The sequence below is a fragment of the Acomys russatus genome, chromosome 26 (genome assembly GCF_903995435.1).
Source record: "Acomys russatus chromosome 26, mAcoRus1.1, whole genome shotgun sequence".
Classification (NCBI taxonomy): Eukaryota; Metazoa; Chordata; class Mammalia; order Rodentia; family Muridae; genus Acomys; species Acomys russatus.
The window spans coordinates 5985944-6013122 of record NC_067162.1 but is presented as its reverse complement, the minus strand read 5'-3'; the positions used below and the strand labels follow the sequence as shown (position 1 = coordinate 6013122).

Sequence of the window (27179 nt, the reverse complement as noted above, 5' to 3'; positions counted from 1 at the left end):
CGCGCACAGTCTTTCTATTTCCCAATCCACAAATGCCCACGAGACCCCACTCACCCAACAGAAAACCCAATGTACCAGTTGAGAAGCTTCCAAGTGCTGACTGCTATTAAGGACACTCTCTTTTGGGTCTGACGTGACAAAATTCGTTTCAGAGAGGCGTGTACGGAGGAGGGCCCAGAGTGGGAGTGACGGCTGGGGAGGCATGCCTCTGTAGGTACAAATAGGCAGCAGATCACCTCTCTGAAGATTGGATAAGCAGCTTTCAGGTAAATGCAATAGGTATACATACGGAGCCAATTTTCTATTCCTTACTAAAGATATACAGTACACGTGGTCCAGACCCTTGGGGCCTGTAAGGTTTGCAGCAACATACACCTGCTGGGGCTGTGTTTAAGTTTTGTGGGTTTCTGTCTTTCCCTGTCTCTGTCTCTTGGTTTTTGGTACAGAGCGCGGCTGCTCTCAGACAGTCTCTGCTCTTTCTCTTAGTCCAAGATAGGCAAGGAAGGAGTGTTTGGGCGAGGGGACGCTGGGAGGCGCAGTCTGAGGTCGGGGAGGGTGGAATGTGAGATCCAGGTGGTTTTGGGGGTACAACATGGTTAAGGGAATGAGATGGGCAAAATCTGAGTTCCGGTATTTGTCAAGACGCAGCGGGGAGCCACTGAAGGCCAAGGCCTTGAGCGCCAGGTTGGGCTCAGAGCTGCTGCCGTGGGCTGCCGACAAGGCCACGGTCTGCAGAGCCTGCGAGGCGGACATGACCGACAGCGGGGACAAGAGACTCCGGCCACCGCCCACCACCAGGAGCGGGGCTCCAGGGCCGGCTGGCTCCCGGGAGGCTGGACTCGGGCCTTTCTTGTCCTCCTCGGGGCAGTCTCCATTCTGGTGTTTCTTCACGTGACGGCTGAAGACAAAGGGGTGGGTGGTCTTGAACAGGCACTCTCCGCAGCTGAAGGTCTGGCGGGGGGCATGCTTCAGCTTCTTGTGCAGGTTCAGATTGTCCTTGCGCTTGCAGCTGTAGCTGCACTGGTCACAGTGGAAGGGCCGCTCCCCGGTGTGCACGCGCACATGCTCGATGAGCTTGTTGGCCGTCTTGGACAGGTAGCCGCACTGGTCACACTTGTAGTGGTTGCCCAGGCGATGCTCGCGGGTGTGCGTCTCCAGGTCCAGCTGGTTGGCCTTCACTGTCTGGCAGATCCGGCACTTGTACTCCATCTTGTAGTGGGTCTTGAGGTGGCACTCCATGGCAGCAGGGCGGTTGGTGGAATAAATGCAGAATGGGCACCTGCCGGGAAGGGGTAAGCAATACAAGGAAGGGTTAGCAGGGTGGGGTCCAACGGCAACCCTGCATCCCCCCCACTCCTCACCAGCCTGCCCTGGGTGAGCCTTTGGGTCCCCAAGGCCTGGCCTGCTCAGCCCTGCCACCTCTCAGATGGCCCTGCTTGGCTTCACTGCTGACAGTGGTGTGCAGGTTAGCAGGGAGCTCTGGGCTGTCCCATTTAGCTGGTTTGGGGAGCTTCAGGCTGTACCAGCCGAGGCCAGCCCTCACAGAGGAGCAGAAAATTCAAGGAGCAGACCAAGCTGGTACTCCCTCCTGCCCCCACCCTGCCCCTGGGGCCCTCTCCACCCCCCTCCCCCACGGGACACGGCAGAAGTCGGGGCTTCCTGACCTCCCCTCTAGATGGGAGCAACACAAAGAATCGACTTTTCATGCACCACACCAAGCACACGCAGAGAGGCTAAGAGGTTTAAAGAACAGCTTACAGGGGAGAAGCTTCCTCCAGCAAACAGGAAGTCAACAGGAGGCAGAGTCGTGCTTATTAAAGGGATGTTAGGATGAAAAGGCTTGTGTGTGTCCCTCTGTGTGCCAGGGTATGTGTGTGTGTGTATGCATGCATGTGTGTGCAAGCATGTACAAGTGTGTGTGCACCAACACATGGACTCTCAGAATGTCATCTCCTAAAGTACCAGTTCTTTGTTGGGGATTGAGAGTGAGGACCATGGCAGGGGCCTGGAAGAAGGAAGCCCACACAATGGCCCCTTGATTCGTGAGGAATGAGGAGGAGGAGGAGGAAGAGGAGGGGACTGCTCTCCAGAGCCTGAAGACATTCTTAGGACATGGTCATGTCATTAAAAACACCAGTGATCCAGCTGGACCATGAATTCTCCCAGGGCAGGACTGTTGGAGGTTTCTTTTGCATTCCCCACGGTGCTCAGAAGGGCACTCGGGACATAGCGACTCATAGTCTGAGCATTTCTACAGGTAACTGAGGTAGATTCAAAATGGTGGGCTGGGTCCAAGCTCCAGCACCTCCTGTAGCACGAGGCCTGGTATCTCCGCCTTGGACTCTCCACTCTTTCCACTGTGGATTCCGATACTGCCAACCCTGCCACCATCAGAGCGGCCCTGGGCTGAGGGGAGTCGGGTGGGTATGTTCGCAAAAGCTGCCTGGCTTCGCTTTTGGAAGATGCCAGGTTTGAGTCTGTGGCTTATAGGGACAGCTCTATCATGTGTGCTTTCTCTAAAAAATAAAAATAAAATAAATACAAAAAAAAAAAAAAAAAAAAAAAAAAAAAAAAAAAAAGGAAGGCAGAAGCCTGGGCAGCTGCCTCAGCTTGGACTCCGCTCCTGCAAGGCAGGGCTCGGAGGGGGACTGTCCTGAGAGGGTTGGAGAGGTGTTTAGCAGAGCCCAACACAATCAGGTGCACCGTGCACTGTCTCGTCAGCACCAAGCTTGCCCTCAGCCCCTGAACCTCAGCTGACAGAATAGTGCACAGAGATACGAAGCCCATTCCCAGGTCGAGTGCACACACAACCCCTACGCCAAGCTGGGCCTTACCTAGAGGAGTCTCAGACTCACCACTGTCCTGAGCTACGGCAAAAGAAAAATAATAGTGTAATCTTATTCGATCTGCATTACGAACAGGATATAGAGTACAAGCAGTCCCATCACAGAAAAGCATTTTAGACATCGGCGGTCTGTCTCGTGTTAAGGATGTTTCTGTGACCCTTGGCTCAATCTGTATTTCACTGCTCGGGCAGAGCGTTCAGGCTTTCCCACGCTCCCCTTACAAATCGTAAAGACACTTTCTCAGGAAAATTAATTCTCTGATATGGCAAAAGAAACAAAACAAAACTCATTGATAGCCAGAAGGCATCATCTATTTTTTTTTTTTCCAAAGTATTCTTCTACTTGGTCATCCTAGAATGTAATCTATGATACCGGGGTGGGGGCGGGGGACATGGTTAGTCCAACAGGCAGTGTCTGACCCAGGAGAAGCACTGCGGTGTCCCCAGTGCGTCAAGCGGCGTGGGTGTGACTGAGCTACCGGAAGGTGATGACATTATTCCATCCACAGAAGGCAGGGGGGTTCTTTTTAATAAAGAGTACACAAATCTTGATAAAGGGGCGGAGGGATTAAACTCAAATTCCCAGATAAACTTCTGCTAGGCATTTCCCCATCTATTAGTTGAATGAGTTATAAGATCTTGTCTATGACCCTCCCGCCTACACCCCCAAGGGTAGATCAAAATCAAATGGAATCAGCAGTAGGCGCTATTCCCCAACTCTTCTGATTTATTTATTTATTTATTTACTTATATATTTATTTATATTTTTTTGCAGAGGGTGCCCTGACCAGCCAGCCCCACTCCACCCCCAATACTCTGCTCCAGGTCCCTCTGGGCTCTCCAACTCTTGCCCTTTCATAGGGCACTGTGAGTTTCAAGGATAAAAATGTTTTAAAAGGAAAGACCGCCCCCCCCCGCCCGCTTATATTAAGAAAATAAAAGAAAGTGTCCCCCCTCCAATTCTTTTAACTACATGGGGATTTTAGATTAAAAATGCCCTGACAATTGTGTCTTTCTGCACCCAACTATTTTATGATTCCGTCTTTTTACTGTATCCGAAATGCCTTGTGATTGGGCACTCTGCTTCCAGAATCACTGGGAGATTAAATTTCCTAAGGGGGAAATGATATTTTATTCTTCATGTGCCGTTTAGCACCTACGGTCTGGGTAGTGGCATGGTACGCCTGGTCAGAAGTGACGGGTCTCACTTGCAACCAGGGGCCTTGCTGCGAACACTGCCTAAGCATGATGCTCCTTGTCTGGATATTTTGGGAAGGCGTCGGCACGTCTGCAGGCAGACCCCGAGGCAAGTGCTTAATGTTGCATGAATACCACTGCCTCATGTCTGATGAAACCACCAGGGTTCTACTTGGTGGGCTGGGTGCCTATAGTACTTAAAACTTAAATACACGTCAGGCCATCTAAAAAAATATGAATGCAGTATCTTGCAGTGAGGACTGTGAACAGATTGACAGATACCTGGGGACACCAGCCTGACATCGGTTAAATCAGATCTGAACACACCCCCAGCACTGCAGTCAGTGTGAGTCTATCCTTCGTGCTGGGCTGAGACTGCGTGTTCTTCCTTGCCTTGCTGTGAGCCTGGGGAGCCTGTGAAATGGCTTTGCCTGCTAACATCTGCTCACTCCCTTGGGGACAGCTGGAGTCCCATCCAGCCAGAGGCAGCAAATCTTCCTGACTTACTCCCTCACACTACGCTCCCCATTCTGTGAGCCCCGCAAAACCTTCACGGGGGGGGGGGGGGGAGGGGGTAGGGGGGGGGTGGGGTGGGGGAAAAGGGTGCAGGGTGCTTAGTAACAACTCAATAAAAGATTCTGTACTTGCTTTCCTTACTTGAGCCCACCGCTGGGGACAGTGTGGCATTTCTTATGCTCCAGCAGCTGCTCGGGGGTCTTCATGAACTTGTGGCACACATCACACTCAAACATCCGGGTGATGAGGTGGATTTGTAGATGGCGCTCAAACATATTCTTCGTCTTGCAGACAAAGTTGCAAAAAACGCATTCGAACCCTGAAAGGACCGAAGCTGGGTGTAGGAGTGTGTGGGAAAGAATAGGCAGGCAGGCAGGCAGGCAGGCAGGGGACGGGGCGGGGGCGGGGTGGGGCGGGGCAAACTCCCCTTCCTGCCAATCCTGTGTCTTGTAACAGCCTTCTAGCCACCATCCCCTACATCGCTGCACTGAAAATGGTCGGACACTCAGCTTCAGTGTCCGTGCCCCACTCCCCGTCTTCCCACCTCATCCCTGAGCACAAGCCAAGGCCAGGCAAAGGGCTGGTTTTCAGTAGAGAGCACCACACGGCAGTTTGTTTTCCTCCCCAAGTTTAGTTCTCAGGACTGGGTTCACCCTAAATTGGGCACGGTGAGCAGGCCGTGTCTAAACTCGCACCTTTCTCTGGCTTTTCCTCGCTGTTCAGTGAGGGCTGGCTCCCAGGCACCACGGAGATGACCAGCAAGTTGTTCCCACTCTTGTTTTTCTGGGAGCTGTCGGAGTCGTCTCTGCCGTTGGCTGAATCACTCAGCGTGGACAGTGAGGAAGAGGAGGGGCTGTTAGAGTCACTGGGGGTCTTCCTATCATCCCCTGGAAAGAGAAAACCAGCCAGGTCCGTTATTTGGGAGGGCTCGAAATCCTCTAGACTGATGCAGGCTGATGTCACCAGCACCCAGGAATGTCATCCCTTCCTGATGACATGGAACACCCACTGGGAACCTGATTTTAGTGCAGCCACGCTGAGGGCATGTGTGGAATGTGGTGCCAAAATATGTCTATGGGATTTTATTAAGGTACTACAACAATTAAAATGTAACAATAGTAGCTAAGATGGATCACACACATTCCTGAGCTCCAGGGTCTGTGTTCTGTTTTAAATGTGTGTCTCAGTTTACTCTCACAAAGCTCCTAGGTCTGAGGCTGTAGCTCAGTACTGGAGAGAGGACTTAGCACGCACGCACGCACGCGTGTAGCTCAGTACTGGAGAGAGGACTTAGCACGCACGCACGCACGGGGCCCTGGGTTCAATCTAGAGTGTGTGAGATGTGTGAGATGTGTATCTCACAGGCACTATTATCTTTCTGGCTCCACACATGGGCAAAGTTGGCCCAGATCAGAGGTGATTGCTATAGCAAGTTTTGAGTTAGTTAGCTATCATCAGCACACAGTGGACTCTCCTTCAAAACCAGGCGTAGAGAAGCTAACAAGCCATTCAAACCCAGTGTCATGAGACGCTAGCACCTACTAAAGTCTGAGCGCCAGGGATTAGAGCCTATATTGCTAATGAAACAACTGAGAACCAGATATATCAAACAACGGTTCTTACAACACTGGACTCCAGGCCATGGAGCAGTTGGTCTCTGAGACACAGGACAAGGGAGGGAAGAGCCTACAGCGGCTCAGCTTCTTTCTCTAAGGTGTGTTTTAAGTTGCAGTGCAGGAAGAGGGACATAGGAGGAGGCTGATGGATTGTCCTCAGGAAGAGACACAGGCAATGTCTGGGAGGTCACAGTGGCCAGGTGCTGCAAAGCACAGTATCATCAAAGAACAAGTGCACAGAGGAAAATTCCCCTGCAGAGGTCAGGAGGACACAGGTGAGGAGCAGCGGCTGAGCAACTGCCCACGCCTGGAGGGAGAAAGGCCACCTGAGAACACTGAGGGCAGTATCATAGGGCTGGCACTCCCATACAGCTGGTCCCAGTGCTGTTTCCAGCAGCAAGATCAAAAGGATACATAATCCATGGGCACTAGGTGGAACACAGAGCAAGGGCTTGAAAAGGGGCAATGACTGGTCCCAAATATATGAATACCTAGGGATCCGTCCCTGATTATCAAATCACGGAAGAAAGAAGATGCCCAAATACCAAGGTTGCCAGTACCTATGTCCTAAATAAAGGACAACAACACCAGTAGGAACAAAAGATGCATAACTGAGCAGCCGGCTTGTAAAATCACAATGTTTGGTTTCCAAACAGAGATTACTAGATTGCAAAGAAACAAGAAAAACCAGCTCCAAATGGGGAGAAGAGTCAGCCAGTCAAGGCTAACCCAGAACAGGCAGGGTTTTAATGTTTAGTAGAAGGCATTAGAACTATGTTTCAGATGCCCAAAAGTTAGGCAGACACATAGCAGATATGGAAAGGGGTGGAAATGACATTTCTACAGATGGAGACACAAGGATGACCTCACCAGAGAGTGACACAGCAGAAGAAAGATCAGTGTGCTGGCCAGTTTCATGTCAACTTGGCACAAGCTAGTCTTCTCAGAGGAGGGAACTTCAATTAAGAAAATGCCTCCATAAGATCAGGCTGTGGGCAAGCCTGTAGGGCATTTTAATTGGTGACTTGTGGTGGAGGGCCCAGCCCATTGTGGTGGTGCCATCCCTGGGCTGGTGGCACCCAGTTCTACAGGAAAGCAGGCTGTACAAGCCAGAGGAAACAAGCCAGTAAGCAGCTCCCCTCCATGGCCTCTGCATCAGCTCCTGCCTCTAGGTTCCTGCCCTGTTTGAGTTCCTGTCCTGATTTCCTTCGATGATGAATTGTGATATAGCAGTGTTAAGGCAAACAAACCCTTTCCTCCCCAACTTGGTTTTTGGTCATGGTGTTTCATCTCAGTAATAGACACTCTAACTAAGACACCCACCTTAAGGAATGGCTACCGAAAAGATCTGAAACGGAACAGAACAAGACTCCCCAAGAAAGAGAGCATCGACCAACTGTGAGATGCTCCAGGCGGCTTTGTCTGAGACTAACTGAGGTCCTGATTAGTTGGCCAAGACAAACCTTTTCTTTTGTTTGTTTCTTTGAGACAGGGTGTCTCTGTGTAATCCTGGATATCCTGGAACTCGACACATACCTCAGGCTTGAATCTAACAGAGCTCCGCTTGCTTCCACATCCAGAGTGCTAGGATCGAAGGTGTGTGCCACCATGCCCAACTAATAATTTTTTGTTTGTTTGTGACAGGGTTTCTCTGTGTAGCCCTGGCTGTCCTGGAACATGCTCTGTAGACCAGGCTGGACTTAAACTCACAGGCCTGCCTCCGCCTCCTAAATGCTGGGATTAAAGACATGTGCCAGCAGCCTCCAGCTGAGGATTTTTTGAGGTAATCAAGATGTTTCTAATTTGTGGAAAACCACAAAGTCTGGTATCCAAGAAGCTCAACGAATGCCAAGCACAAGAAACACAGGGGTCAATATTACACAGCCATCATCACCTCACCAATCAGAAAGTGAGGCAGCATTGAGAGTTCGATGTCAGTTTGGGCTAGATAGTGAGACCCTGTCTAAAAAAGAGGACATCCACATGAGGAGACACAGGGGACACCATCATCAAATTGCTCAAAACAAGCAAAAAGAAAAGAAAGAAAAAACATCCAAGCACCCAGTGTGATGCCATGCTTGTGTCCCAGAACTCAAGGGGTTAAAGCAGGACACCAGAGAGAGACCCAGGGCAGCTTGAGCTCCATAGTGATATTGCCTAAAAGAAAGTAAAGTAGAAGAAAAGGCAAGAAAGAAGAAGAGCAAGAGCGGGGCGTGGTGGCGCACGCCTTTAATCCCAGCACTTGGGAGGCAGAGGCAGGTGGATCACTGTGAGTTCGAGGCCAGCCTGGTCTACAAAATGAATCTAGGACAACCAAGGCTACACAGAGAAACCGTGTCTCAAAAAGCCTCCCCCCCAAAAAAAAAGAAGAAGAAGAAGAAGAGGAGGAGGAGGAGCAAATTCCCAGGAACAGCCATAAGCAAGAAGGTTATATTATGTGGGACAGAAGTGAGACAGACAGCAGGCTTTCCCACAGGATGATCTGTAGGGAAAACCCACCAAGGAACACCTTCAAAGAAATGCAAGACTGTCCACCTCGAGTTTCAGACCTGGTGAAAAGGTATCATTAGAAGGAAGGACAAACAAATGAAGTTTGGATATTAAAAAAAGATGAAAGAACGTGTTACCCACTGGACTACATCCCATGTAGTATGAATATTGATCTCAATAACTTCATAATAATTTAACTTACTAATGCACAGATTTAGATGAGCAGAGCTGGAGCCAAAGGTCAAGCCTCTCAAAGCAGCAGCAGACGGAAGAAACTCTCAGTGTCAAACTACTAACTTCTACCAGGGGCCGGCGAGTGGTAGCCCAGGGCCTAACATTAGCTTCCTGCTCTTGTAAATTACGGAAACGTGATGGTTCACGTGTGCCTTAGCTACCAGGACTTTCAAGTGCTGACGGATGGCAGAGCTGTTTAAAAATAAGGGCATGACGGTAGGTGGGGTAGGGAAGGCAGAAGGTGGATCTGGGAGGGTTAGGCGAGGTGACTATGATCATAAAACACTGAATGGAACAAAGTGGCAGAAACAGGAAGGCCTGTGACCCTGAAACATTTACCACCTGGGTATATGGAAACTCTGGCTTGCCGTACCCAGACTTAAAAACAATGTTATCCTCTTCCATTAGCAGGCGCCACCTGAGAGCCTTTTGCCAGATAGACAGAAATGTCTTCAGTGCGTCTCACTTGTGGCTTCTGTCCTACCAACTGAGACTGGTCCTCCCAGCTAGTCCCGGAGCTCGGTCAGCTTAGAGGGACATGGTGCGCCCTGTGCTTCTTGTGGTACTCAGGAAGTTATGTTTGCCTTGTTTAATGGTGAACGTGACGTTTCCATCAAGGACAAGGTAAGGCCAAGTTAACTTCTTCCTGAGGTGAGTGGTGAAGTGGACCGTGGAGTGGGGTGGAGAGGCGGTCAGGGACAACACACTGGGATGGAAAGGGTTACATGAGTCAGCGTTTAACAGAAAAGACAAACGCAGGAGTACTGCAAAGCCAGGGGGAATGGGAGAGCCAGTGCCTGGTCTTTCCCTCCATTAGGCATTCCAGAAATGACGATTTTAATTTGTCTTCCATGTGGACCTCCCAGCTCACCTACTTCCCACAGTGCTAATGTGCTCACAGGCAGACAACTGGCTGTAAAAATGGCACCTTCTCACTCAGCATGACAGCTCTCTGCGGACCTCCAAGTCATAGCTGCTCAGCTTACTGACAAAAAACAAGTTTTTATTGCTGTTGGCACCAGCGAGCCAAAGCGGTCAGAGAAGCAGCGATCCTTCCTGGACATGTTCATTGTCAGCACAATTATCAGGGAGATTCCCCTTCCTGGATCCTTCCAGAGCCCGCTATGTGATGGGCTGACCCCACGCCCAGGACTGGCGGTTAGCAACATCAGCTCTTAATTTGTAAGCACCACGAATGGGGGTGGGGTGGGAGGAGAGGGCAGGCCCTCTCAATCTCGCTTAATGACTCCATGCTGGTACCATTCGCAACCATCGCTTCCGAGGGTGTAATTGTGAGCTGAAGTCAAAGGCCCAACATCATTAAGTGGAAGAAGTTAACCAGAGTGGCACGAGGAGGCTCTAAGTGAAAGGCAAGCACTGGCCAAGCCTAGTCAGGTCGGTTTCAGGAGTAGTAGTCAAAACAGACATATTGTGTGTCACTGTGGAGTTCCTAAGAGCCTACAGAATTAGGGGTACAGTGCCCTAGTGCGAGAAAATAGAAAGGTTCAAGGCCCCGACAAGCATCCTGCAGGACTGTGAGAATGACAAGGAGATACACAGCAAAACCTGTTCTGGGGTGTGGTTCTGAACCTGCACCCTACTCTCTGATCTCACGTGGAGCACCCCACTCCTCAGTTTCTCTCTCTGTTAAGGGATGTCAGCAAAACTCACATTAGAAGTTACTGTTGGCTGAGATGGGCAGGAAAAGCACAAGAGCTTAGTGACTAGTACGTGTGGTGATGATGGCCAAGGCCTGGTGAGGACCATGCACGCAGCTCAGAGAGCTCTGCAGCCAAGTCCAGGCCCACGCAGGTCATGACATTATGGCTTCAGGGGCGATATGGCTCCGATGCTCTGGGAGAGCCCTTGATCCTATTTGGGAGGACACATTGAAGTCTCACAGTAATGAGAACACTTCTGGCAAGTGCATGCCACTGCGGGGTGCAGGGGACAGAAAAGGACAGAGGTCATTACCTGTGTGCTTGGTACCAATGTGATGCTTTATCTCTGCTTCCTCCATGGTGACAAAGTCACAGGCCGTGCAGCAAATGGAAAACATCCACTGCTCCTTGTCCACGTGGAGTGACATGTGGCTTACAAACTGGACATTGAGCTCGGTCTCAAATCCACACACGTGGCAACTAAAACAGGGAAGGAAAGGGAGCAGGGAGTGTGAGCCAGGCCTCTAAGTGTGGGCTGCTCAGTTACACTCGGCACACGTGAGAACATCGGTTTCAGGTGTGTTCTCTCTTCCCTACCCGCTGGGATGCCTCCAGGGTGGTCACCGTGCCAAACAGATTAGGTGCCAGCATAATGTAACGATCCCATACATGCTATAATAATGCTAAATAATCAGAAAGTTAATTAAAAGCTACAGAATCCAGATGCTGCACTTGGCCTAACAGACTCCTTTGGGCACCGAGATCCGGGGCAGTGCTGCCAAGGTATCAGTGGTGGCCCACTGACAGATCAGATGGTGCCGCACACCTCGGTCACCCCTCAGGCTCCAGGAACCCTTGGGTGCAGTGAGAAGAGCACACAGACACAGACTATCCTGCGGCACTGTGAGCAAGAGGGAGGCACGCCTGTGACACCTCCCAGGAGAAGCCACTCAGCCACCTAGATGCCTTGCAAGGGCAACTTTGCCACCAATATCACTCAGACAAGATTCAATAGATTTGGGAGTTTCAGACCACCTCGAGGTTGAATACAGAACAGAATGTAGTGTCCTAATACGGGCAACAAAGGGACAGCACACAGGGCTGTGTGAGCAATAGCACGAGAGTTCTTGGATCATGTTTTCTTGTCTTTTCCGAATGATTCTTAGGCCATAGCAAGGTGCTCAGCTGCAAAGTCAACCATCCTAAGAGCCTCTCTCTTCCTGAAGCCCCACCCTACAGAACCACCTGCCAGACTGCTGGTCTTCTTGGAGCCACCTGAGCTAAATAGGAATCTACAAATTCAGGGTTTAGCCTAAGCAAAGAGCATCTTAAAATGACCAGGAAAGAAGATGCTATGTCCAGTGCTCTGGGCAGGAGGAGGGGGCTCGCCACAGCAAGAGGCCTGAGAAACCTGGCTGAGCTGCACCAAGCTTGATTTACCTGTAATAATAAGGGTGTTTCTTCCCGTCACTGCCCTCCGAAGTGACAGCGCTGACTATGTCCTCGGTGTCGGTGCTCACCAGCTTCACGGAGTGCACAGTCAGGTGCTGGTTCAGATTTGCTCGGCACTTAGCAGCATAGGGGCACAGATGGCATTTGTATTTTCTTTCCTCTGGGGGAGAAACCAAAACTGCTCTCAAATAAAAACAAAACAAAAAAAAATTCAAGAGCTCACTTAAAAGAACCAATCAAGGTTGGTCCAAGTCTCCCTTCACAGGGGGGCAAAGGTGACACCTTGAAATTGTACCCGAGCAGGTTGGTGACGTATCACTACTCAACCCACAAAGACAAAAGCTTTCCCTAGGCAGCAAGGACAAGATTTTGAGGCTGAAGCATGGGTTTTACGGTATCCAATTCAAGGTAGGATATAGGAGCCAAAAGCAACACTACAGCAGAGGCCGCATGGCAGCCCAAGGTGGCTCAGAGTGTAGGGCTAAGCAACACTGCAGCAGAGGCCGCACAGCCACCCAAGCATGCTCAGAGTGTAGCACTAGGCAACACTGCAGCAGAGGCCACACAGCCACCCAAGCATGCTCAGAGTGCAGCACTAAGCAACACTGCAGCAGAGGCCACACAGCCACCCAAGCATGCTCAGAGTGTAGCACTAAGCAACACTACAGCAGAGGCCACACAGCCAGCCAAGCATGCTCAGAGTGTAGTGCTAAGCAACACTGCAGCAGAGGCCACAGAGCCACCCAAGCATGCTCAGAGTGTAGTGCTAAGCAACACTGCAGCAGAGGCCACAGAGCCAGCCAAGCATGCTCAGAGTGTATCGCTAAGCAACACTGCAGCAGAGGCCACAGAGCCAGCCAAGCATGCTCAGAGTGTAGCTCTCTGAGCTGTTTCTTTGGAGCTCTCAAATTTACTTTTCTTCTTGGACCTCATCCTTCAAGCCTTGTCATGACAAGGTGAGCTCCACAGGGGCAAAAAGGACACTGTGTGAGTGTTGTGTCTGCCATGTGAGTGTGCACGTGAATGTTTGACACTGCATCCTTCATGACAAGGTGTGTTTGCTGCATGAGTGTGCACAGAAGTGTGCCCCGTTTGTCATTCTTGGGCAGGCACTGAGCTAGAGAAAGCTAAGGAAATAAACATTGATAAAACTGGAGCTTAAAAGGCTCCATATTTTCCCTCAGCTCCAGGCCTGGGCCAGTCAAGGAAGGAAAAACTAATGAAATTAAAGGGGGGAAATGACTTGTATAAAATAACTTAATTGGAAATTTTCATTTTACATAAATAAAAATTTTAAAATCTCAATTAATTTGTTAATGGAAATTGGCTCATAAAACTGACTAAGGTTTTTAGGAGTGCTTCCAGAGTGGGGTTCTGAATTCATTTGACTAATCAAATTATAAGTCCAAGGAGCAGCCCCTCAAGATGATGGCGGCAGAAGCAGCAAGAACGTCTGTCCTTCTGTCCTCACCTTCTTTCTGTCACACAGATGGGGATGGCCCCTCTTTGTGTCACACGGATGGGGAGTTTCCCTCTTTCTGTCACACAGATGGGGATGCCCCCTCCTTCTGTCACACGGATGGGGATGGCCCCTCTTTCTATCACCTGTGAAGCGCCAATAACACTGGGATTTGCTCTTCCCTAAAGGGAAGAGCTCATCTGGGAGAATCTGCCTAATACCTTTATCAATAGTATTTTCTCTATCAGTTTTCCAAATCCCTCTTTGTAATGGACTTATTCAAGGTTTTTTTTTTTTGTTTTTTGTTTTTGTCTCAGTGTCATTTTGGTAATTTTGCTTAATTACCTTCAGCTCACTTCTATGCCAAAGAAAAGTCACGAGCTATTCTTATTCTCCAATAACTTCCTCTCCGTTTCTGAAGCACAGTCTTAGTGAGGCTGTCCTGACACCCAGGGATCCGCCTGCCTCTGCCTCCCAAGTGCCGGGAGTAAAGGCATTGCCACCACTCCTGCCTCCAATGATTCTCCACTGTCATCTGGGGGTTAGTTTTCCCTTCCTTTCCCACTGCAGACTGTATCTGCTTCCTTTCTTTAATCAAGCACAGGAGAGGTTGTCTGGATCCAAGTGTTTTTTACTGACTAATCCTTAAGGTGGGTGTGTGATAAATCCTTTTATTTTTTTCTACACGGTTTGTGCTGACTTGAGCTATAGCTGTCTTAGTTGTAGGTATAAAGTGTTCTATTCTTTTTAGATATCTGATACCTGTATTTTCTTTTTCTTCCCTTTATTAATTGATTCCAATTAAGTAGGAAGTTTTATTGCTACTCAGTTACTTGGGTACTTGAAATACATTTAAGTATGCTCAAAGAATGAAGCCTTAACAACTCCTCCTCCTCCTCTTCTTCTTCTCCTTCTTCTTTTTGGTGTTTCGAGATAGGGTTTCTCTGTGTAGCCTTGGCTGCCCCAGACTCACTTTGTAGACCAGGCTGGTCTCGAACTCAGAAACCCGTCTGCCTCCCTCAGTGCTGGGATTACAGCCGTGTGCCACCTCACACAGCTAAACCCCCTTCCCTTCTTAAAAACACATTATCTGTCCAATATATGATGAAAAATTGAATTTAGTAGATTAAAAAAATAAGAAGGTCAAAATTAATCTTGACCTATTAATACTCTGTCTCTTGGCTTTTATTTCTACATAATTGCATAAAACAGCCTTAACCTTGAATTTTTATATTTTTCTTTTTTGGACTAGTCTCCGTACATAGAGTGTGCTGAACTCAAATTAGTGATCCCCCTGCTTCAGCCTCCCAAGTGCTGCTTCACCACACCTGGCTTACATCATATTGCTATATCTGGATATTTGTAAAGTCTGGCTTCCAGTGTCAGGCTTTCAAAACAGTTGGCTGTATTGTCTTCCTTGCTGGGGGTGGAACCCAGGCCTCACAGTGCTGTACCCTGGAGTCTGTCCTCTACCTCATCTGTGCCTGCAGCTTACCTGGCCTTTTCTGCTGTCACTTCTGCTTGTCCTTTCTTTGCCTCTTGTTAACTCTGGTCCTTCCTCATCCTGACCCTTGGAACCGACCATCTGCTGTCCACTGTTCCATTAAACAAAGATGGAAACTATCTCTCCACCTCCATGGTGCTCCGCGACCCGCACTGCACCTACCGTCGTGAGATGAGACCAGGCCAGTGTCTCTTATGATCTTCTGGCGGCTTGGCTGTGGAACTAACTGCCGGTCTTTACGTAAGCCTATCTCGTACTTCGCACTCACACTTCTTAAATCTAAATTAAAAATCTTTTCTTAATAAAAGAGAAGGTGGGGTGTAGACCCAGCCTCTGAACCTTTAAAAGGATATGCATCCATTTCTTATGGAGTTCAGGAGGTGACCCGGAGGCACTTAAGTGTGATCTCTTCTCATGAGTACCCCTGGGAATTCAATGAGGCTTTTCGCTATAGGAAAGCTTTTTCAGGGTCTCATTTACATGTGCCAGGCAGCAAGGCATGTAACAGGCAGAATCAGTTAAGTTTCCTCCATTCCCTGTAGCAATTTCTCTTAGAGAGACTCAACTCCTGGTTAGTAAAGAGGCGAGGTGGGGGAGGAGTCGCGGTAGGCTGGGGAGCCGTGTCCCCTACTCACCTGTGTGCAGCGAGAGGTGTCGGGACAAGGTCTGCTGTCGGCCGAACACTTTCCCACACACATCGCAAGGAAAGAGCTGGTCATTAAACTTCCAGGATGGCAGCCCGTTTCCTGCCTCAAGGACAATCTTTTCTGTTTCTGGGCCAAGAGAAGAAGGCACGTGAGGAATATAGGGCAATAGGAACCCATGCCGTTTTTTTAGCAAACCCTGAAGATTTCGTCAGAGGCCCCTCCCCCGCCCTGAGAACTGGTGGCCACCCTCATACCCATCTCATCAATGAAAGACACTAGTCGGGCAGTAATGGCAAAGCGAGATGCAAATCCCAACAGCCGCCTCCAGCTCACAGGAAGCGGACTTAGGGATGCCCACCACACACATCCCCTTGCACAAGAGCACCGACGATGTGCACCACGCATCTTGTTACATCTGGGAAAAATGGACGTCCACAAGCAATCCACACACAGCCGTGGATGGAGTAAGAGCACTTCAATACATTCTCCTGTTGCTTAGAAAACTTCCATTTCTCCTAATCGTCTATAGAATTTCCTTTTATTTTCTGACCCCTGCCTCTTCTCAACGACCCCCAAGGGACTGTACAAACATCTCTCCTGCAGCCCTGTAAGAAGACAGGTGACAGAGGGGTTGCTCAGAAGAGGAAAATGGACACTTCCAAAGGACTGCTTGTCGGGGCCTCACTTTGAAGAATGAGACAGTGCAGTGAGTGTTTGTCCTTGACCTGACCGAGTTGTTGCGGGTCGTCTCGAAGCGTAGTGCTATGTTACAGAATGGAGTTTCATATGGGAAAAAATTTAAATATCACCAGGAACTTTTCGTAAGATGGAAGCAGAAGAAAGTGCTCTGACCACTGGTCAGAGAACCCCTGCGGAACCAAGTGCGTGATTTCACACCATTAGGCTAAAACCGTTTTCCAGATCCAGGCTTCCACCTGTATTTGGCCAAGTCAACGGGATTAATGCACATTTGAATAAATGAAGATTTGCCCAGAAATGTAATCTGAGGAAAAAACAAACACACAACGCAGATCGGGAAGGGAGAGCACGCAGGTGCCGTGAGGAGACTGTGGTGATGATTGCTGTATAAGGGCCTGCCAGCAATCCCAACACTGATGAACGCCTTGATCCATTGATCTGTGTTTGTTAAAATGTAGCTCTTGAGGCCTCAGGGAACAGAAACTCAGGAACGGCTGACTAAGGCTGTCTGTAAAGCAAGGGGTGGACTTGAGGGGAAGGGACCGTGGGGAAGTAAGGGTCAGGGGGACATCTGAAGATGAGGACCACTCTTGGGTGACTGTTTTCAAGCCTGAGTGTGGGTATTTCAGCCACGCAGAGATGAGAGATGGCATTTTAAGTGGTTCCTTCCACGTGTGTAATCAAACAGCACTTTCAGGAGGATGATAATGACAATAATAGATAGGTGTCGGTCAGGATGGTGCACCGTCTAATACACGAATTGACTGTGCCACAAATCCAGCACGTAGGTGCAATTAAAAATGAAGTCGTCTCTTAATAATTCCTTCGAGTATTAGTCATGTACTTGATTGAGAGCCTGAAGCATCATAAAGAACCCTGCTTTTCCCACAGCCTTAGAAGGCCTGGACAGCATTGAAGACCGGACAACGAAGCGGGAGAAAGCATCACACAGGCACATGAAGCACCCAACAGGCACCAGCCCCAGCCCTGAGCCCAGATGCAAGCCTGGTGTGGGCATGGCTCTGAAATCCTTGGTGTTTGCATCTATGGCACAGCACTGCTTTCCTTTCCCATGTGGGAGTGGGGCAATCCCAAGCCATGGGAGCCTTAGCCCAGAACACAGCACTGCAAGGTCTGCAGCGGGGGCTGGGGCTTGAAGGGGAAGAAGAAGAGGCAGGAAGCTCTGAGTCTTTGTTTACACATTGGAAGTGCGGCTCCACAGAGACACATGTTCTTCCATCCAATGTCTCACTGCCAGTGTCACTCAAATGCCATGAGAGACCGCAGTCACTTCTGGCGTCCTTCTCACTCCACCTGCTAATGTATCTAAATTGTCATCAAAAGGAGCTAATCATGGGCCGGGCGTGGTGGTGCACGCCTTTAATCCCAGCACTCGGGGGCAGAGGCAGGCGGATCTTTGTGAGTTCAAGGACAGCCTGGTCTACAAAGGGAGTCCAGGACAGCCAATGCTACACAGAGAAACCCTGTCTGAAAAAAGCCAAAAAAACAAACAAACAAACAAACAAACAAACAAAAAAAAAAACCCAAACCAACCAATCAAGCAAACAAAAAAGCAGCCAATTGTACTTTAAAGATCTTTCTGGAATCCTACTTACTATCGTAACCAAGTAATCATATTTCACCAAGATTCTTTGAAAACTTTTCACATTTTCAGCCACTGTGTCTTTCCCTTCTGTGTCTATGTGTCCTCAGCATTCACACGGCTCCCAGTGAATGAATCAGAGACCACAGTGAGACGTGGACTAACTGCTATTCTTATTTCACCGTCAGAATGAACGGGGATTTCTCAGCAGTAACAGATTGATTAGCACAGTTAACTTAATAGCATATCTATTAAGGTCAACTGACGATTCAGAGTGAAAAGTAAGGCGTATGCCTGCTAAATATGTGCCTCTAAAAGGCTAATTGTGGTTGTCAATTTGACGCAGAAGGAAAGAAGGCGCCTCAACAGAAGAGCTGGCTCCATCAGACTGGAAGGCAGCCATGTCTGTGGGGCACCTTCTTGATTGACATAGGAGGGCCCAGCCCACCCTGAGTGGCACAAACCCTAGGCATATGGGCCTGGGCCGTGTAGGAAAGCTAGCTGAACATGGCGGACAAGTGAGCTTCTTGCTTTTGCTCCCCTTGATGATGGACCATAGGCCGTAAACCAGATAAACTCCCCACTGCCCCGGTTGCTTTTGGTCATGGGGTTTGGCACAGCAATGCAAAATAAATTAGAACGACGTTCTAACTAACCTTAAGTGACATGTTCTTGCCATTCTGTTAGTAGAGTCCTAAGTCAAACTCCAACGATTTTACAGCCTCCTAACTGCACCAAATCCTAGGCTGACTCTGGTTGAGACAAACCTCTCTGGCAGACACCAATTACTACTACCGGGACAGTCAGTCAACATGCCTTTGCTTTTCCTCCGTCCTGCCCTCCTACAGAGGCAGCTGCTGTAGGCTGTAAGTTAAAAGTGCTGCCCAGTGCAGAGACTCTTGCCGTGTGTGGGTATTGGTTTTCTCTCTTTTTCATGTCTTGATCATAGCGATATCCCAGTACGGTGGCAGATATTTGGTGAACATGAAGCATGAAGATGCAAGCCAATTTCCAAGGTTGAAAGAAAAGAATGATGGGGAAAAAAATCGGAGTCTTGGCTGGCATTGCTCAGCGGCCAGGTGGAGGCTGGGAGTCATCTCCCACTGGATTTCTTTTTTGGTGAAGAAAATAAGATCCCAGATTTTCTATCTTTCTCTTTTAAATTGCCTGTGGCAGTCTTAACTGAACCGCTCTCCCACGCTCACCCTCCCTAGCTGAAGCACCCCTGAAGGGCAGGGTCTTCACTGTCTCAGTAGCAACTGTGACGCTGGTTAAGCATATTTGCATCTCAATTACGGTTGGGTCTGCTTTAAAAACCTTACAAGCCTTTTTTTTTTTTTTTTTTTTTAAGATTAGTAAGAAAGTCACTTTAATTTTTTTTCTGAAACATAATATATACCCCAAATGGAAAAGTGCACGTACCAGTAACTGCATCTCAATTACTTCCAAAGTCTCCAGACATTTCAAACTATGGGTATTATTTAAAAACTCTGGTCTCCCTCTTTAGTCCTATATCCCCTGGTATTTGTTTCATTATTTTAAGTAGTTACACAGTTACGATCTTTTTCCTTTCTTTTAGAGCAAAACTCCAGTTCAATGACAAATTCTTTCTTGCCCAGTCTCATAGGATTTTATCTCCAGCAAAACATTTTACTTATTGTCAAATTGCTCCATTGACTCCTGGCTACTTGGTACAGTGCAGTCTGAGGCTTTCCTCTCTAACTGTCCACTTATAGTGGGCATCACTCAGGGCTTTCCCACATCCTTAGTTAAGGTTTCTGTTGTCCTTTGCGTGGTACTGAGGATGGGACAGAGACTGTCTCATATGCCAAGCACATGGTCTACCACTGAGCTTCATGCACCCCAGGCTAGATTTTTATTTTCAGTGATGCAGACAGATGTAAGTACTTATGGCCCTGTGGTGTTTCTGTGTCTGTGTCTGTGCAGCGTCAGAGAGACACCCCCAGCTCTCCTACACAGTGACTTGAGGCCTCCTATTCGGCAAATTGTGCTTCTTAAGACCCACTGATCCAAAGAGATGTGTCATATTTGATGCGTAGCTCATGGGCATTGACTGAACAAACTCAACAACTGGGTCCCCAAAACTGTCCATGAGATGAACTGATATAGCAGATGGGGCACAGAGTATTGGCCAAGAAGGGACCTAGACAACCTCAAACCCAACCCTTTCATTTACAAGAGGACCAAATGAATCATTAAATCCAAGACCTCTCCCAAGCCAAGGGGCACTGCAAGTTGCATATGGCCAAGAAAAGTTTCCATGGTAACCAAGACTTCACCCTATGCCAAACAATGAAGAAGATGCCTGAATCTAAATTTTCATCTTTTTTTAAGTCTCTTTTCTTAGAACAAAGAGAACCATGGGCCAGAGAAATTAAGTGAACTCTCTAGGCCATCTTGTTAGTGACCGAGAGAACTGGACTCCCCCATATCTCATTCGTGCTCCTCCAAGCCAAAGGAAGCCAACACCAAATTCTACAGCAAACAAAGGAATTTTTCTCCTTCCTCTGTTCTTTGGTTGTGCATTAAATTTCTTGGTTACAAGTGGACACACGTCTTGAACTGACAACAATTCAAACACTAGGATTTCTTCTACCTCCTTTCTTGAAAGGGCCAGCCTATGATGTTTCAGGCCATACATCAGCACCAAGGGTCAACGGGACAATCTGTAAGGTGCACCATAAAAGTCAAGTTCCCTTCGACATCAAATATGTCATACCAAAGAGTCCCCTGGGCCATCTGTTGCTACATAGGGAGAATGTGGCAATAAACGCAAACACATTAAGACACCACTCTCAAAACAAAGGGAGGACTAGTTTGCCTCAATGAGGTCCTTGGCTTTCTGTCTGGCACACTACATGGTTTTGTTGGTGTGCTTCGCTGGGGGAGAAGAAGCTAGCTATGCTCTCTGATGGAATGATCCTCCTCCTCAGCAGCCATCACACCACCTGATGTAGGCCAGAGAGATGCTGTGGGAAGGAGGCTTTATTTGGACAAAGCTGGACAACACGAACTCAGCACATAAATAACTGCTCGCACAAATAACCAAAGCCAGACTGGCTGGCTCATCACTGGATAACAGGGTCTGGGACCACCTGTCTTTTCCATCCTGACTCATGGAGTCTTGATCAGCTTTCCCTTTCCTCAGGATGGCTACAAAGTTCTGAGATGTGACTCAAGAGTGGAATTCTGGGCTTCTCTGGCCTCCTGGACTCAGGCAGGTTGCCTTCCAGGAATGCCGTGTCACTTCTGGCTATGCCTGACCCGCCTAGCTCTCTCCTCTGACCTCTGCTTAAACCAGGAAGTTCCCAGTCTGCTGGGTTCATGCCTCTTGGGGCTGAGTATCATCATGCAAGTGCTTGAAGGTCTTCTCTTTCTGAAAAATGACCTGGGAAGGTCTTTTCACCTTAGAACAAATGCTATCTGCTCCTTCAGCTCAGGAGGACTGATCCTAGAGCCGCAGGACTATACCACGATGCGGCCACAATGTCACTGTCTGGCTGGTGTCTGTATCCTGCGCCACCATTGTCATGAAACATTAATGGCCCCAAGCAAGATCTCACAGTTGCTGGCTGCCCATAACAGACTTATTAGGTTCCCTATCACTGACTCACTGTGGGTCTCCGCATAACCAAATTCTCCTGTAGGGCCATTTCAAATACTCTCTCTAAGTTGTATTTCTGTATCTATCTGCTGGTTGAGACATCCATTCAACAAACTGTTAGGAAAGCCGAATTTAGCAATGGCCTGTCAACCTGCGACCAACTAAGAACGTTGGACTGGGGACTCTAAAACACGGCAGAGAGTACTGCCTTGATCTTCTTTGGGTCTTTGGGAGAACATGCATCTTCTAGAAGCTGAATGGACTGTTTCTAGAAAGGCCAAAACCTAGCAAGCAAGTTTCTAAAGCTGTCCAGGTGCACTGGGGAGTGCTACTAAACTCTATGGAACATTAGACAGACGAGGGAAGAGGGCCTGACTGCCTTCAAATCTGGCTCCTTCATTTGCATGCGGGCAATACAGCACATTGATTCCAAGACCTCTCCCACCCAAGTGTGTCCAGTACGTTACATATGGTCCAGAAGGGTCCAACAGTCCCCGGCCATCTTGCCTCAAACCTTGTTCAAGCAGCTCAACCACCTGGTTCAGTGTTCGATTCCTGCACATGCAGAAACAGGATGAGAGCCCAAATGATTAGTGAAGGTCACCTGACAAGTGGCTTGGGGTACAGAGATCTCCCTGATCTGTGGTCTCACTCAAGCTCCTGCATGCTGCAAAAAGAAGCCAATGTCATAGTCCAAGACCAAGGGTTTGAGCAGTTGGGTCTTAGTAAATGGCTGCCTTTTAAGGAATCAACTCAGAAAAGCTGAGTGGTGCGTTTTTTCTTTCTTGGCTTATTTTTTGAGACTGGGTCTCAGCTGTAGGCCAGGTTGGCTGGGATGCACTATGTAGCCCAGACTAACCCCGCTTTCTAAGTTGCATTGCAGACATGAGCCACTACATGGATAAGATTGGCTGCTGAGTGCTGGGTTAACACTCAGCGTCAGTACGCACTCACTCATTGGCTGTCGCCTGTGAAGCGTAGGAAGAGTTATGTGTTGTCTACGCAACACAGTCACTTCAAAGTGATGGAAGAAAACTGAAGCTTGGTCCTTCTGCCACCAGAAAACGCCTGGGGCCAGGAACTCCTCATTCCAAGGATGCTTAGTCACATGTAGTTTGACCGCTATGTGGGGGGAACGTCTCTAAATGTCTAGACAGAGTCACTGCCAGCATGTGGGCCGACTGATGCCTGCTGCTTCTAGATAACTTAGCTTTGAAGAAAGAAATCCATGAATGAAAATGTTGATACTGATTCTTTCTTTTCCTCTACATGACAGTCTCCAATACATGCTCCTTAACCGAACAAGCCAGTCGCACTACCCCACTCACGGCTGCTGTGTTAAACAGGAACGTAACAGCACACTGCAGCCCAGATGCTGACGGGGACTTTGGTTGCTGTTACGCTTCCTAATGACTTTGACTGTGGCAGGATTGAAATTCTTAGAAAATGCACTCAGCATGACCCCAACATTGAGAAAATCTCCAAGTCTGGAAGCTATGTCGTTTCTTTCCTTTTGAAGTGAGTCTGGGATAGGAGAGGGAGGCCTATTCAATATGAGCAGAACTCTCTCTCTCTCGCGCTCTCTCTCTCTCTTTCTCTCTCTCCCTCGCTCTCTCTCACTCTCTCTTTCTCACTCTCTCTCTCTCTCTGTCTCTCTCTCGCTCTCTCTCTTGCTCTCTTTCTCTCGCTCTCTCTCGCTCTCTCTCTCTCTCTCGCTCTCTCTCTGTCTCTCTCTTATTCTCCCTCTCTCCTTCCCCCTCCCTCCCTCCCTCTCTCTCTTATTCTCCCTCTCTCCTTCCCCCTCCCTCCCCCCCCCTCTATTTAAGGGCAGCATTCCTAATTACAAACTCACACCTTCCCTTCCAACCTCCTCTGCTGTGAGACGAAAGTGTGTTAGTGTGCGCCCCAGTTCTGGTTGAGGAGGGTGGAAGGACTTGCTGAAAGCATCTTTTACTCCTTTACTGCCCACAATCCTCATAGACAGTCAAGTAAGAAGGTTTTTGCCTTTGACCCTGGGCATCTCCCTTTGATCCCTGCAGGTGGAATGGTGCTGTCTGCCATGAAGATGAAGGCCACTGATAAGGGGTAAGAACATAAGAGCAGGAGACGGAGTACTCCGTGGGCACTGACTGCCTCTGACTTCCTCCATCTGGACAGAACGGATCCTGGTCAGTAAGCCTTTGGCGTTAAGCGGAACATAGTTCCAACAACAGCGGCAGCATTGGGCGGCTAGTTTTCACGAGGTAAAACACCATCAGTTTGTTAACAGTGCACCATGGAGACTGCAGGGTTGAAACAGAGGCTTACATTTATGGAGCCGTCACCACTGTCCTGGGCCCACATTGCCTTTAGCCTTACAAAGCACGATGCCTTTGCCATTAGTGTTAGATTTACCAGCTGAAAGAAAAAGTATCAGCTGGCTCAGGGTGGCTGCGTTGAAGGTCACATCGCTAGGAAATGGCTGCCTGTCTCACTCAAAAGCTCATTCATTGCATTAATACTGTAAGACCAAACAGGTAAATCTAACAATTTCAATTTATTCCACCAGAAAGTTCTGCGGTCGCAATCTAATTTATTCCACTTTAAAATTTTCCATGAGCATGGGCCATAAGAGAGTTCCAGCCAGGCAGCCCTGGCCTCTGTAGACCAGGCTGGCTTTGAACTCGGAGATCCGCCTGTCTCTGCCTTCCAAGTGCTGGGGTCAAAGGTGCGTGTGTGCACCACCACCGCCCAGCCTGGGACTTTTCTTTATCCAAGGAATATTTATTATAGCTTTTTGTCTTAAAAGTAATTTGTCTTGTTGCTGTTGTTGTTAATTTGGAAAAATACTATACAACAAAAATCTGTACTTTAATCACTTAAAAAAAAAAAAACTAAACAAAAATTAAAAAAAAAACCTTGATTTAGAAATATTGTTTATTTGATTGAGCTGAGTTGTTTTCATAAGGTGGGAAATTCTGTTGGCTGGCTTATTTACCACTCCAAGGGTGGGGAGTCCCAGACATGAGGCGGGGCTGGGGAATTTGCCTTGCCTTTGTCCCTGGCTCTGGGGGTGGGAGGCACTAGGGGATGGCGTATGCAATGAAGGCTCTTCGATGACCTTTCTGTGAGGAAGGCACTGACCCCATCGATGCTTGTGCCCTCCCAGGACCTGGCCACTTCCATGACCCCACCCTCCACCCTCAACGTGGGGAGAAAAATTTCCACATATGAATCTGGGGGAAGACGGACCATGGACATGCCTAGCACAGCACGTTGTTAGCCAGGAGGTGAAGAAACAGACCGCTAGCAATTTTCTATGAAAGTACAACCTAATGAGCAGCAGAGCATTAATAATCTCTTACCAAGAATAATAACTAACCTGTATAAGTTATGTCTTATCTAGTGATATGATTTGATACATTTTTAATCTTTAAAAAAAATCGTGGTCGCATGTGTGGGCACGTGAGTGCCACATCGTACTTGTGGAGGTCAGAGGACAACTTTCAGGGTTGGTTTTCTCCTTCTACCATGTGGGTCCCAGGGTCTGGGCTCAGGGTGCCAGGCTTGGTGGCAAGCATTGTTGTCCATTTCACCATCCCACTGCCTCCCATACACTTTCTGTAATGAGAGGAAAGTTGTGGGTGTAGACGTGGGTGAAACAGGGCAAACAGTTAACACTTATTTTCTTCTGAGCACCACACCAAAGCAAAGAGTTTTATCTTTGATTTTACTTAATCTTCAGAGCAGCACGGGAAGATTGGGCTCATTAGTATATTCATTCTGTAGATGAGAGAAGTCAAGACTCAGAATGATGAAGGAGTTAGCCTGCTTCCATTTGGCTGGTAACAAAGAGAGGTGGGATTTGAACCTGGGATGCTCTACTTGGAAAAATACATACTCTGAAGGTTCTCTAAACATGGGTGTGTTATTCCCTCACGCTGGCCTGGGGAATCTTCTAGGAATCTCCTTACCTGGACCTGGTGCCACACGCTTAAATTTTCTCTTTGCTAGGTGGCAAGTGTCCCTGTATTTCATGGCCTTAGCTCAAACCACAACTACGAGAAGCCTTGAACACTATGGCACAGATGGCCCCGTTGAAGGGTGGGACGCAGTTAGGGGAGGAAGCTCTGGCGGCAATGTAGCTGTGTTCTAAACGAATACCCTGTTAGCAAGGAGTTTAGAAACGACTGTTAGGGCTCTGCCAGGATCAATGCAAATGAATGAACAACCAGAGACATTTCTTCTTAATCAGTTGGGAACGGGCAAGAGTGAGAAGCAGATTTTTGGCTTATATCCAGAAATGTAAATGTCCAACAGCCTGGGATATTTTAAAGTAACAGATAATCTACGGTCCATGTCCTAAGCAGCTAAGGAAAATGAGAAGCAATAACTTTTTTTTTTTTTTTAAAACATTGTCTTCCAATTTCAATTTTCAAACTAAGAAGGAAACCAAATAAAACCACACACACACAAAAATGGGTGCAGCTGAGTGTGACAGCGAATGGCTGTAAGAGCTGTGGGTGTGGCAGCTGCTTATAATCCTTGCACGGAGGAAGTGGAGACATGGATCCCTGGGACGCGAGCCAGCGAGACTAGCTGAGACAGAGCTCCTGCTCATCCGGAGACCCCGTCTCAGCAAACAAAGCAGAAAGCAACTGAAGAAGCCGCCCTGCGTCAACCTCTGACCTCCACACATGTGCGCGTTCTCTCTCTCTCTCTCTCTCTCACACACACACACACACACACACACACACACACACACACCACCACCACCACCACACGATTATAGATGTGGGGGCTACTCTACACACAAAAATTCAATGAAATCAGTAGATGTTTATCAAATAAGACATCAGAAAAGTCAAGCAATAAATTGGGAAACGGAGGACTTCTCTTTATGAAGGAAATGCAATGTATTAGTCTCTGACAGGGTCTCATGTAGCCCATCATGCACTTGAACTTGCTACAAGACAGATGAGGGCACCCTTGAACTTGTAGTCCTCCTAGCTACTCCTCCTAAGTATTGGGTTAAAGGGATACACCATGATACCTGGTTTGTATCACCGGGGATTGAATTAGGGGTTCACCCATGCTCGGCAAGCACTTCGCATACTAAGCTGTACCCCTTAACTCCCCCACCCCTAACGTAATATGTTCTAATTATGCCTGTTTGCATATATTTGTCTCACGTATTTTAACTGTCTTTGGAAATTTCTTTTCCTATCCTCTCATATAGATCTTAGAAGACAACGAACACTTGTGATTTGACTAATATTTCTCTAGTAGTTACAGGCAAGAGGGAAGAGACGCATCGACACGTGAGATGTTAACGTAAATAATTTTCCTACACATGAGGCTGAGAAGTGGCTGACTTTCTGCCCCGTGACAGAAGCGCTACCCGCTTGACAGTGAAGGTTCAGCCTCCTTTGGAGACCTGATCTCAGTAGAATCTCTGCCTTGTCTTCTGTGGACTAGGGAGCACTTGGGGAAAGGTTTCTCATTCTTCAGTTTGTGGACAGTTTATGGGGTGTAAAGGCTAACTTCCTGACAGAAGTGGCATGGTAAAATCCACGCTGATCTGGAGCCTTCCATCCCCCACCGCTGCTTCCCTAGAGGCTGAAGTTCAGGGTAACCTCACTATATACCACG

At 48.3% G+C, this 27179-nt stretch overlaps 1 protein-coding gene across 1 annotated transcript; it reads right to left on the bottom strand.

The window, feature by feature from the left end:
* LOC127209629 (zinc finger protein 827-like) lies at nucleotides 1-25565 on the bottom strand. The gene is made up of 7 exons (XM_051169314.1): nucleotides 25502-25565; nucleotides 15610-15747; nucleotides 12000-12171; nucleotides 10873-11039; nucleotides 5254-5445; nucleotides 4700-4877; nucleotides 1-1279 (listed from the first exon to the last, which is right to left on the bottom strand). Exons 1-7 carry the CDS (start codon nucleotides 25563-25565, stop codon nucleotides 460-462), a joined length of 1731 nt encoding a protein of 576 aa, XP_051025271.1. The 3' UTR covers nucleotides 1-459.
* Between the last annotated feature and the right edge of the window lie 1614 nt (nucleotides 25566-27179).